This window comes from Halichoerus grypus, chromosome 10, assembly GCF_964656455.1.
Source record: "Halichoerus grypus chromosome 10, mHalGry1.hap1.1, whole genome shotgun sequence".
Lineage (NCBI taxonomy): Eukaryota > Metazoa > Chordata > Mammalia > Carnivora > Phocidae > Halichoerus > Halichoerus grypus.
In genome coordinates this window covers 137618076-137632241 of record NC_135721.1, presented here as the reverse complement: position 1 = coordinate 137632241, position 14166 = coordinate 137618076, and the positions used below count along the sequence as shown (strand labels likewise).

Sequence of the window (14166 nt, the reverse complement as noted above, 5' to 3'; positions counted from 1 at the left end):
TCTGCTCCCCTCACCTGGCTTCCCTCAGCCCAGTGCCCACAGAGTACCCTCCTGGGAACCTCATCCCACTGGTACCGTCATCCCCACATTACAGAGCAGAAGGGGTACAGAGAGAAAAGTAATTCACCCAAGGTCACACAGCCTTGAGATGGCAAAGCAGAGCCCTGAAGATCTGACTGCTTCTCATTCACGCTCTGACCTGCTGGTCCCGAAGTTTTCCTAGAGGCTCAGTGTCTGCTGAGGAGGCAAAGCAGGAACACGGCCAATGGACCACAAAACATGATGAGGCACAAGGGAGGAGAGAAGGCAATTCATCAGGGAAAGCCACAGACAAAGGGATTTGCAAGCTGGGTCTTGAGGGATGTGTAGGAGTTCAGCAAGTAAAGAAGAGGGCAAAGGAAGGGCCTTCCAAGTTGGGGAGCAGTGTGGGCAAAGGCTTAAGGGAGAGGCAGGCTTGTGGCTGGGTGGGCTAGCAGAGGGACTGAGGTCCTAGCGGACTGGGACACCTGGCTCCCTTCAGAGGAGGGGCAGCGGCACAGAAGGGTGAACGGGTCCTTTACTATCAGAAAGTCATTTTGGGAGGTGGGGGGGAGGCTGGGCAAGGCAGGGGTGGGGTGGGGAAGGACCTGGGCTTTGCAGTTTGGACTGAGATGCCTTTCTTTTTGGTTCGAGTAGAAGAGATCTGTGAAGATGTCCAGACGCTGTCATAGACAACCAGCGCCCCCTCCCACCCTGTGGCCACCCCCCCCAGGCCGGTGAGGGTTGGCAGGGTGTGCAGCCTGGCGGGGTGGGGGATACCACCACAGCCTCTGCTTCCACCGCTCAGGGTGGTGAGCGCACATCCCAGCTCTCGGGGGGGGGGGGGTGCTGTGGTCCCCGGCGCACCGCAGCTCAGCCCCAGATGCCCGCAGACCACCCTGTGTGGTGTCCAGCCAGCGCGGAGGAGGCTTCGAGCAGCAAACTTCCTCCTTGGAGACCAGGGTTTTGAGGTACAGCTCCTGCAGCCCTCACCAACCCCCCCCACACACACACACACATATTCTCCTGGGAGAAGAGTCTCAGCCTTTTAATTGTAAAACTAAGACATGTCCATTTTAGAGATTTGTGAATACAGAAAAAGCGACCAGAGATCGCCTCCCTTTCGAATAGTTTGCGTCCTTCCTTTGTTTTAATTACCTGGTTTAATTATTAGCTGTGTGACCTTGGGCACGTGAGCTAACCTCTCTGGGACTCGGGAATAATAATGTCATCTACATCCCAAGATTGACAGGAGGATTAAGAGGAAACATCAGAGGACAAAGCCGATTGCCCACTGATGCTGGGATTCACGTTCAAGGACGGGACTGGAGTTTATTCCTGGTACAAAATACAAGCCCCGCCCCCACAGCCCGGCGGGATCCCAGGCTTGCTGTTTTTGGGGGTGGGGGTGAGGTCTCCCTAGTCTCCCCTCTCTTCACCCCCAGTGGTGAGGCAGCTTCCTTTTTCACATCCACTGTCTCAGTAAACAGGGCTCTGAGTGCAGGAAGAGTTGTGCGGGTTCAACCGCTTCGGGGTCCTCTAGCGCTGCCAAGGTCCCCTGGTACAGAGAGTCTCCAGGGCCCTGACTATTACGGGGTCACCTGTTGGGGGCCCACTTTGAAAAAGAGAAAGACATCCAGTGGTGAAGTCTAGAGAAGGGTGGGGCAAGGAGGGGCCCGTCGGTTCAGACCCCAGAAGGTAGTGTGCGGCAGGAGTCCATCTGGCAGGTGGTTGGAGGGGGGGAGTGTGGGGGAGGGGCTGGGAACAGCGGTGGGGGGCAGTATCGAAGGCCACTTGCTCCCCTTCCCACTGGCATCCCGACAAGGCTTGTGCAGGGTCCGGGGCCTGCCCTGGAAACTTCTGTGGCATCTCCAACCAGGGTGTGAGCGGGAGCCTTTCCTGCCACCCTTCCAAAACCGTCCTTCCTGGGCAGCCCAGCCAGGTTCACCCCATATGCCTCAACATGCACCCCAAATCCCTGCCTGCTATCAGCCGGGAGAGTGTGGGAGAGGGGTACAGGGACCACTGCACCCTCCACAGGCTGACAGCCCCTGGGGTCTAGCCCACCATGGAGGGGCTAAGGGCCTGTTGCTATAAACAGGAACATTCGCAGCCCCGAGCAGCGCAGCCAAGGGCCGCCTGGTAAGCCCTGTTCCTGCCCAGCCAGCGTCACCCGGCGTCCACTGTGGCTGTCCGCTCAGAGGGCTGGGGGCCTGTTGAGGCCCCAGGAGGCCCCCCTCTGCGGGCAGCGCTACCACCACGGGGTCCACCCAGGGAGTGCCAGAGGGCACTTCCATGACCTTGGTGGCCTCCCACCCATCCCACATTTCTGGCTTCTGGAGGAGATCTTCCTGTGACCCCACTCCGCTCCCCATCGCCAGGGTCAGGCGAAAGGTCCCACCTAGGGGTGGCGGCGGGGAGCAGGGAGCGGAACTGGGGCGAAGGGAGTGCATCCAGGTATCCGGGTAGCTCCCACCAACGCGCCAAGCCCCTGCCCCCCCACCCCCACGCTGGGATCGAGCCTGAAGTTGCCCTGCTTGGTCAGAAACTGAGGAAACTGTGGGACTCCGGCTGCACTTCGCGCATGGGGTGGCCCTTGTCGACCCGGGTGGAGCCCGGAGACACTGAGCTGGGCGTCCCCATGGAAGCCGGATCCTGGCGCCGGGCCCCGCGTCCAACGACGGGGCCCCACCGCCGCGTGTGCGGGAGCGCGGCTGACCGGCTCTCTGGCTCGTCCGCAGGAGCCCAACCGGACACCGGGCCAGCCTCGGTGGAGTCGGGCTGGCGGGGAGGGAGGGGTGCGGATCCGCGAATCCCGGGAACAAATTTAGGGACGTCTCCGCGTCCCAGCTAGCCCGGGGCCCCACCGAGCACCGGCAGGTCCCTCCCGCCCGCTTCAGCCAGGACGGAGCGCTGGGTGTCCCGCGCCCCGCGCCCCGCGTCCCGACCCCTTTCCCGCCGAGCCCGGGGAGCCGGGCCTGCTCGGGTCACGTGGCGCAGCGGCCGCAGCCCCAGCGCTGACCCCGCGGGAGGAGAGGGGAGGGGAGGAGAGGGGGGGAGGGGAGGAGAGGGGGGGGAGGGGAGGGAGGGGCAGCGGGGCCGGCCGGGGCGGCGCGGAGGGGCGGCGGGGCGCCCGGGATTCCCTGCGGCACCGCGCGGCCCCGGGCTCCCAGTCTGCAGCCCTCTTGTCGCCGGCCCGCCGAGACCGCCGCGCCCTCCGCGGGACAGCCCCGGCCCGGCCTGGCTCCCGCTCCCAGCGCGGCGGGGCCCCCGCGCCCAGGCCCCGAGGACGTGCGGCCGCTCCCTGTGGGCCCCCGCCAAGCCCACCCCGGGAAGCTCCGAGGCCCGGCAGCGGAGGAGGTGAGCTGGGCGCTGCGGCTGCGCCGGGGCTGTCCCGCGGCATCTCGGGGCCACCCGCGCCCCGCCGTTCTGACCCCGCGGCCGGCGGGGGAGCGGGGAGCGCGGCCGAGCGCGGGCGCCGCCCGGGGTGCGCAGCAGCCGCGAACTCGACGCCCGTCCCTCTTCCCTGCAGGTCAAGGCCGCGCGGGGGAAGATGTACCAGGGCCTGGCGCTGGCCCCGAGCCCCGGCCAGGCCGCCTACGCGGACTCGGGCGCCTTTCTGCACGCGCCAAGCGCCGGCTCCCCTGTGTTCGTGCCGCCCGCGCGCGTCCCCTCCATGCTGCCCTACCTGCCGGCGTGCGAGCCGGGACCGCAGGCCCCGGGGCTGGCGGCGCACCCCGGCTGGGCGCAGGCGGCGGCAGACTCGTCCGCCTTCGGCTCCGGCAGCCCGCACCCGCCGGCCGCTCAGCCGGCCGCACCCACCGCCTTCCCCTTCCCGCACAGCCCCACAGGGCCCGGCGGCGGCGGCGCGGGGACCCCGGACGCTGGCGCCTACCAGGGCGCGCTGCTGGCCCGCGAGCAGTACCCGGCCCCGCTCCGCCGGCCAGTGAGCGCGCCCTACCCCGCCGCCTACCCGGCCTACGTGAGCACCGAGGTGGCCCCGTCCTGGACCTCCGGACCCTTCGACGGCAGCGTCCTGCACGGCCTACAGAGCCACCCGGCTGGCTTCCCCGGCCGCAGGGCCACCTTCGGTGAGTGCGAGACGGGTGCCGGCACTGGCCGGGTGCAAACCCGCACCCTGCGAATGCTCCCCGGCCGGTCCAGAACTGCGGGGACAAGTAAACCCCGGGCACCATAGATGTCTGCCACCAGCTCACCCTCCTTGGGATGAAAAACACGGGTCCTGAACTCGTTTACAGTTAGTAAGAAAGTGTTTTTTCCTTTCACGCATCTGAGCCCCACATTCTGGATTGTGCCGATTTAGAGCCTACCTCATAAATGCTCTTACTGAAAGTTTTGGAAGTGATTTTTATAAAATTCAAAATACTGGATTATTTAAGTAAGCCGCCACATTCATCTCTGTTCTAGAATGTTTACGTATTCTAATTTGTGACCTGGTTTCAATTGCTCCCCCTGGGGTATAAATTTGGATAATCGGATTCTGGGTCTGGAAGGCAGAGATTTGCTCCACCCGGTTTGTGAGTAGCCCGCACCCAGACACTTTCTCACCCCTGCGGCCATGCCTGGCCTGCGTTTGCTGCCCGTAGGGACCAGGTCCTACCCCGCCGCTGGAGGAGGCCTCGCTGGCCCACTCTCCAGCAGCCTCTGGGCCCTGCTGGCTCCCCCGCGCAGGAAGCGGGGTCCCCTCCGCGGGAGCCCAGGGCAGCCCCACGATGATCGATCCCCACCCCGCCCCCATAGGGTGCCTGGCCCAGTGTCTCTGCCATCCCCCCCTGCGTGGGTCCCCAAGTGGGCGGCGAGGCCCCACCACGCTGTTGTTCTGGCGAGGATCGTGGTCACCCCCACAGCGCAGCTGGCCGTAGCCCCTGTGGGACGTCCCCATCCACTCGGCCTCACCACCACGGCCCCTTGTCAATGTCCCGTGTTGCAGAGAACAGGCCCTTCGGCCGCCTCCCTCTGCCAATGCTGAGGATCCTGCCTCCCCAGGGGAGGGAAGTTCCACCCGGTTCCCTGCTGTGCACCCGGAGGTTTGATTTATTAACCTTCCCCCACCCTACAAAGGCAACCCTAACCAGTTTTTTTTAATCTGCCACCAACTTTGTTGTATGTAAAGTTAAGATTTAAAATAAAATTAGATACGATAAATTTTAAAATAAAATAAATTCAAGGTGCACACAAAACAAGGCAAATGCAGCGGACGCTGTGGGTTCCGGGGGGGAAGCGGGAGCCTCGGCCCACGAACCGCCCATCCCCGCAGTGTCGGACTTCTTGGAAGAGCTCCCCGGCGAGGGTCGCGAGTGCGTCAACTGTGGGGCCCTGTCCACACCCCTGTGGCGTCGCGACGGCACCGGCCACTACCTGTGCAATGCTTGTGGCCTCTACCACAAGATGAATGGCGTCAACCGGCCACTCGTGCGCCCGCAGAAGCGCCTGGTGAGTGCGCGGCCTGGCCCGGGTCCCCGCGCAAGCAACCCAGGGCGGGGCGGCAGGGCAGGGCCGGGAGGTGAGGAACAGGGGGCAGCCGGCTGCTCCAACAGCGGGGAGCTGGGAGGCCCAGGCCCCGGGACAGGACCTGCCCCACTGCTCCACAGAAAGGAACCGAGGGGCCCCTGAACTTAAGGTTGCACGCCCCGGGTCGCAGCCAGCCTGCTGAGGCTCAGCCCTGGGGCTCCCGGGGTGGCAGGGGCACAGGGTGGCTTGGCCCAGGCATGGGGCTGGCGGGGAGGGTGGCTGCTAGGTGGGGCTGGCTCTGTTGGAGGACGTTGAAATCCTACACAGAAGGGGGCTTTGGGGCCCTGCCTCTTGGGGAGCACTTTCCACCCGATACCAGGCGGCTGGGACTGAGACCGGGTCTATGGTTGTTCAAGGCACAAAACTTGTTTTCACTTTTGGTTTTTTCTGGTGTGTGGCTGGTGCAGAGTGGAGGACTGGGAACTCGACTTTTGCCCCCAGCAGGGCAGAGTCCCCAGAAGCTGCGTAAAGGTTTAAAGCTACTTTATCCTACACCATCCCACAGGCAAACTTGGATGTTCAAGGAGTTTGTTAAGTGGAGGGGGCTGCCTTTGTTTGCAAGCTGTCTAAAGTTAAGGAGGCCCTAGTGGCTCCAGGGTCCACGGTTGGGGCATCGCTGTGTCTGGGGGTGCCTCCCTTCTGGTCTAATGCTGGCAGGAGCCCTGTCGGGGCCAGTCAGCTGGTTCTGGCCGGTTCTGGTGCCTGGGACCAGTGGGGGTGGGGTGGAGGGCTGGTCCCCCCGCCCCCGGTCCCGGGCTGCATGGTTCTCAGGAGCCCACCTTTACTGGGCTGTGGGAGCCCCCGACCCTCCAAGGCCCCAGACCAGGCAGGCAGGAAGCAGGACTGACTCAGGCAGTTTGGGGGAAACCACTGTTTTTCTCCCCTGATCTAGCCTGGTGTTTGGGGCTCTGCAGGCCCCCCAGCTTCCCTCCACCCACGCTGTGCCTCCTGGAAGGGGATACCTCAGAATCCATATCACCCCCTCACTTTCATCTCTGTCCCTGTGATCACGCCCCCCACCCCGACATGTGCTGCAGCGGCTTGGCGTCTGATGTGGCCCTCACTGAGAGGGAAACTGAGGCTAGCAGCAGGAGTGTCCCGGGGGACGGCAGCCCCTCCCTGCTCCAACCACTCTTCCCCATGCGGACACACTGGTAAACAGGAAAAGGTGTGGGGCCTCCCTGCCTTTGCCCCCCACCTTGCACAGGGCTCACCTCCCAGCAGAAATCCCTGAGCTGGGGGGCAAGCAGACAGGCCACCATCGAGGCATTGAGGCATTTACCTTCACAACAGCCAGATGATGACCCCCAGGGCTCAGAGACGCTCGGAGGGCACACAGTGGGCCCTGGGTTCTGAGCAGGACTGTCTGCCTCGTGCTCACCAGGAGCCTGCTGGCCCTGTCCTGGGTCTCCTGGCCCCGTGGCCCCTGCACACACTGTCCCCCTGCTGTGTTGTAAAGATTAAATGAGGCAGGACACTTAGGCAGGCCTTGGCCAGCTCTGTGGACTGGCTGAGGACATGGCATCTGGCCTGGTGAGGTCTGCGCTTCCTGGTCTGGGGGACAAAGAATATTGAGCTTTAAGGAAGCTTCCTGGGGTGAAGAATCCCTTTGTGCCCGCCTATCTCCCCAAGGCGGCAGGCCTCAGAGGGTGCACAGCCCATCACCCCTGTGTCCAGGCCCAGGCAGATCTGAGTGCGGAACATGCCTAGGAAGTGTATGCCAAGCGGGGCTGGGGTCCAGGGGGGGTGTTCACGTAGCCGTCCTTCTCCCGTCTGTCCTTGAGCTGTCCTGTGAGGGTTTCCTCTGACTTTCTCTGGGTTCCTGCCTGGCACTCAGGGAGGGTGGCCCCACCGCTTCCCCGTGGCTGGTCCCGGCAGGGCCAGGCTCATGCGGAAACTCGGAGGTTCTCGGAGAGTGCTGGGACCAGAGCCTGGCCCACAGGGCTCCCAGCCATGGGGGGACTGGCCAGTGGCCCCAGACCTGCCCCCAGCGGTGCCTCACTCTCCCTCACGTGTGGCCGGAACTGATGCCCCGGGAGACAACTGTCCTAACGTCCTTTTAAATGACTAAGAAAGTTCTAGAAGCTCATCAGTAATAGGCACGCGTCCCCCTCCCAGCAGGAGCTCATATCCGTTCTGCCCTTTGCATCCCGCGTGCATCCTTCGTCCCAGGCCAGAGCCGTTGACCTGAGGCTTCTGTCAGTGTAGACGAGTAGGTAGTTGTGGTCTGCAGACTGCTGCGTGCGTGCACGCGTAACCAGGTGCTCTAGAGCTCCTCACACCCACCCCCCGCACGTCCGAGCCCCACGGCCAAGGCCAGGGGACGCTCGGGAAGTGGCCAGTGCCGCGGGGGGCCCGGCAGCCTTCGCCAAGCGAATCCGGACCTTGACGAGGACGCTGGGTTTTCCTTCCTGCACGGCCCGCCTCGCAGACTCGCCCTGGCAGGTTCGCCCTTGGACAGCAGGGGACACGCGCGGTATCAGGTGAAGTGTCCACCACGTATCCTTTTCCAAGAGCCTGGGAGGACCTGCTCAAAATCGGGCCATTTTCTGCTGCTTTTTGGGAGCCGAGGTCCTTACTTTCCAAAGTGTTTGTGCGCGCTCGCCTCAGCCCTGCAAGCCGCGCAGCGCCAGCCCCCTGCTCCTCGGCCCTCGGCCAGCCCCGCCCCTGGCTCCGCGCTGCCCACCGCCCTGAATTCTTCACTCGAATCCGGGCGCGTGCAGGGCCTAGAGCTCAGGGCAGCTCTGCTGCACGGGCAGGCTTTGAAGCTTAACTTCTTTTGAAAAGAACAGACCAAAAAGGAAAAACAAAACTCAGCCAGAAGAGGCCTGGCTGTGAGGAGGCCCTGAGAGCGGCCAGGCCGGGCTGCTTGTCCAGGCGGCGGGGAAGGACAGGCGGGGAGGGACAGCACCGGGGACATGTCCCTGACGTGTGCTCAGCTGAGGGAGGCGGCTCTGCCCACCCGGCGCCTCTGGCCTCCGTGTCCTATCTGTCCCGCTCAGCCTGATGAGAGGAGAGGAAAATATGAATGAGCAAACACTTTGAAATTGTTTTCCATTTTCTTAATTTTTATTTATGTCCACTGAAAAGTAATTCACTCCTAATCCGGGTTCCCGATTTTTCCGTCGCGCTCGCAGGGTACAGAGTGACGTCCGCGAGCTCCTGGGGCTGCTTTCCACGCGCACACACGGCGCGGGCCCCACCTTTGCCTCCACGCCTGTGTCTCGGGCGCTGCGTGCCCGTGGGTCCCCGTCTGAGATGCACGGGAACTGTGGGGGACGTTTGTGGGGGGCGAGCCTGACTGTGCACTCACAAGTGCCACCGAAAACGAGCACTGGGTTCAAGGCTCGCGCGGGCATGTTTGCGCCCCAGCCACTCGAGTGTTCCCGCGGGAAGGACTTAGTGAGAAGGGGCTGATGGCCCAAGGAGGCGAGACGCGTGGCAGTCCCATCTTTCAACAGTGGTGCGGTTTTTCTGGAAGGTGGGATGGCAGTATGAGCTCTAAGGGAGCTGAGATTGGTAGAAGTGCCTGAGGGTCCCAGCTGGAAGGGGAGAGCAAGGCGCAGCAGGAAGTGGGGACCTCGCCAGATAAAATACCGCTCAATTAAATGGGAATTTCAGATAAACAGCAACTAGCATTTGACTGTAACTGTGTCCCAAATATTGCCTGGAGGCACACTTGTTCAGAGTACCTGTTGCTTGTCCGAAGTTCACATCTAGCGGCGCATCCTGGGGCCTAGGGCAGGTCCCCGGGCCTCCTCCCGCTTTAGGAAGGTGGATGGATTGTGGGCGGCAGGGACCCCACCTCACGAGGACAGGGGGCACCACCCCCCGTGGGCATAGCTCCTGGCACCCCAGAGACAGATGGGAGAGAGGGACAGCACAGGGAGGGGGACGGGACAGGGAGAGGACACTCAAATCGCGTTCGGTAAAAGCAGCTGCTTTCTAGGCAGGGTCAGGCTGGGGACCCTGGTTGACTCCGGGTCCAGACTCCTGCCTCTGAGCACACTCCACCGTCTGGCCGGGGCTGCAGCCACCTTTCCCTTCCGGTTCTGCTGGGGCCTCAGCTGGGAGCCAGCTTTGTCCACTCTAGCTCGCGCACGAGTCCAGCCCCAGGTGCCCCCAGGAAGACCGCCAGAGATCCCTGGGAGGCTGGACATCAGGATGAGGTTTCCCCGACCCGGGCCAGAGACTTGGCCCAGTCTTCCTCTGGAGTCTCGAAGGCCTCGTCCCTTCCTTGCCTTTTGGCCCTTTTGTCCCAGAGCCTGGGGCAGAGTCCTGGCTGGAGACTGGAGGCCAAGCCTCTCATTAAATAGCGCAGAATTCTCTGTAGCCTGTGGCAGCCTCCGCACCTGGAAGGTGGGGAGGGCGAGGAGGTATTTCCATGTCTTGAGTTTTCTTGGGGATGGCTGGGCAGAGGGCTTGAGACCGGCTCCCGTTCTCCCTCCCGGGCCATTCCCAGGGGCAGGCCTGTACCCTCGACCAGCTGACCACAGCCTGGGGGAGAGGGGTGGGCAGGAGGTGGTTGGCAAGGCCGGCCACGCTCAGCCACTGCAGAAGGAAGGGTCCTAGAGACGGTTGAAAGATGGGGAAGCTGAGCCCGGTCCCTTGTCTGCCACTCCTAACCGAGGACACATTCCTTTTGTGGTTGTATTTGGCCCCCTCACTTTTGATTGCCCCCCAGCTCCGTCCTGGAGAACACATCCAGGGGACGATTTTGATATGGGGTCCTCATGGGCTTCTGTCCTGGTGCCCCAGGGTGCCACTGAAACACCGGATGGGATGTGGCCCGGTCTGACGCCGGTGCCATGGGGAGAACGGGTCAGAGACCCTGCATCACATCGCTGTGGTCCAGTGGGTAGCCAGGGACCTGGACCGGGGGCTCAGAGCAAGTGGGGGGAAGGGTTGAGCAGGTTCACGGGCACCTGAGGGCCAGGACGGGGGGTGGGCTGGGCTTTGGCAGCTCACGGAATCCTGAGCAGGTAGGAGATCCCCTGTGTCAGGCCCACCCCAGCCCGCCAGCTGGGCAGAGCCCCTTCCCAGGCCTTGTCAGGCTCAGATTCCTGAGCCCCAAATGACCCACTCTCTCAGGATCCCTGGAGTTGGTGTTGTCTGGGCCTTGCCAGGCCCCCAAGTGCGGAGAGGTTTGGGGTCCCTGGTCATATGAGACCTGCAGAATTGGGGGTCAGTCCTGCAGGGAGACGTGGGAAGGAGGTAGGCCTCTGGAACGTCAGGGCCTCAGGAAGGTTCTGGATGGGTCCAGTCTTGCTCTGACATGCGACACAGTGAGCAGTACGAGGGAGGTACGGGTGGGTCAGCCCGCCGCCCGCCCGAGAGTGGGTGAGCTGAGCACGTGCGCTAGATCCTGTCTTGGAAGGCAGGTGCCCTGCATGCTTAGCCTGGGGCCCAAGCTCCGGGGGGGACCCTGTGGCCCCATGGGGTTCTGTTCCATCTTAGCAGCCTGGGATGAAGGCCCAGCATTGGCCGCGAAAGAGATAGCACCAGAAAAGCAGTTGCCTTTTTGTGTTAGGTTCTTCATGGGGTCCTGACCCCACGACAGGTGGGTCTGTTCTCACCCGCTCTTTACTGGGGGGGAAACTGAGGCCCAGAGAGGTGAAGTGACCCGTCCCAGGGTTCGAGGTGCGTGGAGTCACAGCTCCAGGGAATGCAGGCGGTCCCTGTCGGGGCAGACCTCGCGACCTCAGCGCCCCGAACACCTTCTCGCCGGCCCCGCGTGGTCCCGGGCCTGGCTGCCGGTCAGTCCTGAGTCCCGCTCGCAGCCCCTCCGGGTGGTGGAGCCCAGGGCACCCCCCGCCCCCCCCCCGCCCCCGCCCCCGCTCACACCGGCCTCCCCGCCCCCATCCACAGTCCTCGTCCCGCCGTGCCGGTCTCTGCTGCACCAACTGCCACACGACCACCACCACGCTGTGGCGGCGCAACGCGGACGGCGAGCCGGTGTGCAATGCCTGTGGGCTCTACATGAAGCTGCACGGGGTGAGCGGGCGTGGGCGGGGCGCGGGGCGGGGCGGGGGGCACGGGGCAGGGGGGGCAGGGGGCGAGGGGGCAGAGGGGGCGGTGTGTTTCCCGCGTGGCCCCCACGGACTGCCAGGTACTGGCGGGCCCACTGAGGCTCAGCCTGGGACAGGGGCTAGGCCCCCTGATGTGCTGTCTGCCCCCGAACCTCCCGGCCCCTACAGCTTCCTGGAGGAAGGGGCCATGCCAGGGCCAGCAGCTCCCCAAACGGGGCTCTGAGGACACGCTCGGCTCCTGGAGGGCCCAGCTCCGCGGGGCTGACATTAGGGCACGTGGCCATGCAAGGGGCCCAGGGGTGAGCAGGGACGGGACCAGCCACCCGCCCTTGCCCACCCCTGCCTGCCCCTGCCAGGTGCCACGGCCCCTGGCGATGAAGAAGGAAAGTATCCAGACACGAAAACGGAAACCCAAGAACATTGTGAAGACCAAGAGCTCCTCAGGTGTGTGGGGCCAGGGCCCGTCGGGATTCCGGGAGGGAGCCCAATGCCCAGCCCTTGCCCCGCGGAGTCACGTCAAGTGTCTCAAATTCCACCATTAGACAGTTACATGTTTGGCTCAAGCATTGTCCTCCTGAAGTGCAAATACCCCTGATTCTGCCCTGGTCTTGTCTGGTCTGGGGGGGGCGGCGGGTGGTGAGGGGCAGGAGGGCAGGCTGAGGATGCCACACCCAGGCCCTCTCATTAAGTGACCGGTGCAGCTCGATCTGATGGCTTCAGTAAATGCCCCACCTTCCAGGATGTTCAGGGAACAGCACAGCCTCGCCGCCCTCCGTCCCAGACCCTGAGAGCCCAGCGGCTACTTTGAAACCCAAACCAAGCCTGGCATCACCTTCATGCCCCGGGTCCAGCGTCACCTCCCAGGTAAGGGAGGTAGGGCAGAGTGGGGTGCCCAGAGCTGGCTCCCGGGTACCTCCTGAGGGAACCCCGACTCCCCGACCAGGTCAGACCCCCATCACAGCCCCCAAGGGCCTCTCCCAGGAGCTCAGAGCTGGGCACACAGGTGGTCATTGGTACCAGCAGCTGACCTGTGGCAGACGCCGGGCTTTGAGCCCCACATGTGTCATCCTGCCGATCTCAAGGAGTCCCCCACAGTTCCAGGGCCTGAGGAAGCCCCTTAAGGCAAATGGCCTGGTCCTGAGGTCTCCTTACCCCAAGCGAGGCCAACTGGCCATTCTTGCATTCCCATGCATCCCAATGCTCTCCCTGCAGACCTCCGGCCAGGCGGATGACCCCCTGGCCCCCAGCCACGTGGAGTTCAAATTCGAGCCCGAGGACTTTGCCTTCCCCTCCGCAGCCCTGGGTCCCCAGGCTGGCCTCGGCAGGACCCTGCTCCAGGAGACCTGGTGTGCGCTGGCCTTGGCCTAGGTCCTCAGGCACCCACCAGACCCCCCTCGCTGCCTGCTCGGCTCCAGCCCAGCAGAGAGAGACCACCAGGCCCACCCACCAGAAGAGACCAGCCAGTGGGACTTCGAGGGACCTCGAGGCACTGGGCATCGCTCGCCATGGGCGGGGGGAGGCCTGTGTACACACAGCGGTCAGGCCCCAGAGCAGGAAGAAGGCTAATGAGAAGAGCCCGAGCCCCCACCGCAGACAGCAGGAGACTCCCCCAAATGCTGTGCCAGGCTCTGCCCAGGCCACTCCAGCCAAGGCTGACCTGCAGCGCCCACCGCCAACTTGAGTTCTCTTGTCAACATTTGCCATCGCCATGTTTACATGTTGCAGAAGCTGGAAAAAAAACCTAACTTCTTGTCATAAAACCAGGATCACAAACGAAATGGCCGAGGTCAGGCCAGCAACATGAATGAGGGGAGTAGCCGGACGTGGGACCTCCTCAAGCCTCAGGATCTGTCCCTTTCTCGCATCTGATGGATAGAGCCAAGGCACGGAGAACTTCCCCTCCCGTGAGTGAGGGACTGCCAGGGACAGATGTGCAGGTTGTGCACTGTACCAGGATGCCACCCCAAGGGCAAGCCGCTCACACTCTAGTCATCATCTACTTGTATATTTATGTGGATGGTTTTCCCAGAGGGGGCAGTAAGAGTCCTCATTCTGACTGAATCTGTATTGTGACCGTTTCTGACAGGCAGAGTAAAGGACCTGGGGCCCCGTGCTGACCCCATAGGAACTGTCAGGGCCGGGGGGGGGTGACCACATGTCCTGGCTCACCTGGGGTCAGCCCAGCTTAGTTTGTTGCCCCCGTGGAAGCCCTCCCCTCACGGAGTGGGGTGATAAGTTAGCGGGTCACGCTGGCTAGAGACAGCGCTGCCCAAGGGCGCAGGGTGACTACCACTAGCTTGGTGGCGGGGAGGCAGTAGGGAAGGGAGGGAGCGGGGTGCTCCGTGCCCAAGGGCCACATCCTGGCTTCTGTTCAGCGGCTGCCTCTCGCCAGTGAGCCAGCTGTGGGCGCCCCGTGTGCCGCCCTGGCTACGGCTCGTCTTTCACACTGAAGAACCGTGGTCCCCCGGCGCCAGGTTCCGGACCGTCCGCCCGTCCTGAGCTGGCACCTCGAGTTCAAGCTGCGCAACTTACACCTGATCTTGTCTATTTCTTTTTTTTAATCAAAGACAAATGATGCCATAAGAAA

General features: G+C 63.4%; 1 protein-coding gene across 1 annotated transcript; it reads left to right on the top strand.

Annotated features, from left to right (window-relative positions):
• The first annotated feature begins 3571 nt into the window (after positions 1–3571).
• GATA5 (GATA binding protein 5) lies at positions 3572–13686 on the top strand. Its single transcript, XM_036105381.2, has 6 exons — positions 3572–4109; positions 5297–5472; positions 11419–11544; positions 11936–12023; positions 12319–12443; positions 12792–13686. The coding sequence occupies exons 1-6, from the start codon at positions 3572–3574 to the stop codon at positions 12945–12947; spliced, it is 1209 nt and encodes a 402-aa protein (XP_035961274.1). The 3' UTR covers positions 12948–13686.
• The last annotated feature ends 480 nt before the right edge of the window (positions 13687–14166 follow it).

What these genes read in the sequence shown, in the direction of transcription:
- GATA5 (XM_036105381.2), top strand. Translation starts at nt 3,572, where the DNA reads ATGTACCAGGGCCTGGCGCTGGCCCCGAGCCCCGGCCAGGCCGCCTAC. An exon ending in TCTACATGAAGCTGCACGGG is followed by an intron (nt 11,545 to 11,935) that starts GTGAGCGGGCGT and finishes TGCCCCTGCCAG; the next exon opens with GTGCCACGGCCCCTGGCGAT. An exon ending in GAAGACCAAGAGCTCCTCAG is followed by an intron (nt 12,024 to 12,318) that starts GTGTGTGGGGCC and finishes CCCACCTTCCAG; the next exon opens with GATGTTCAGGGAACAGCACA.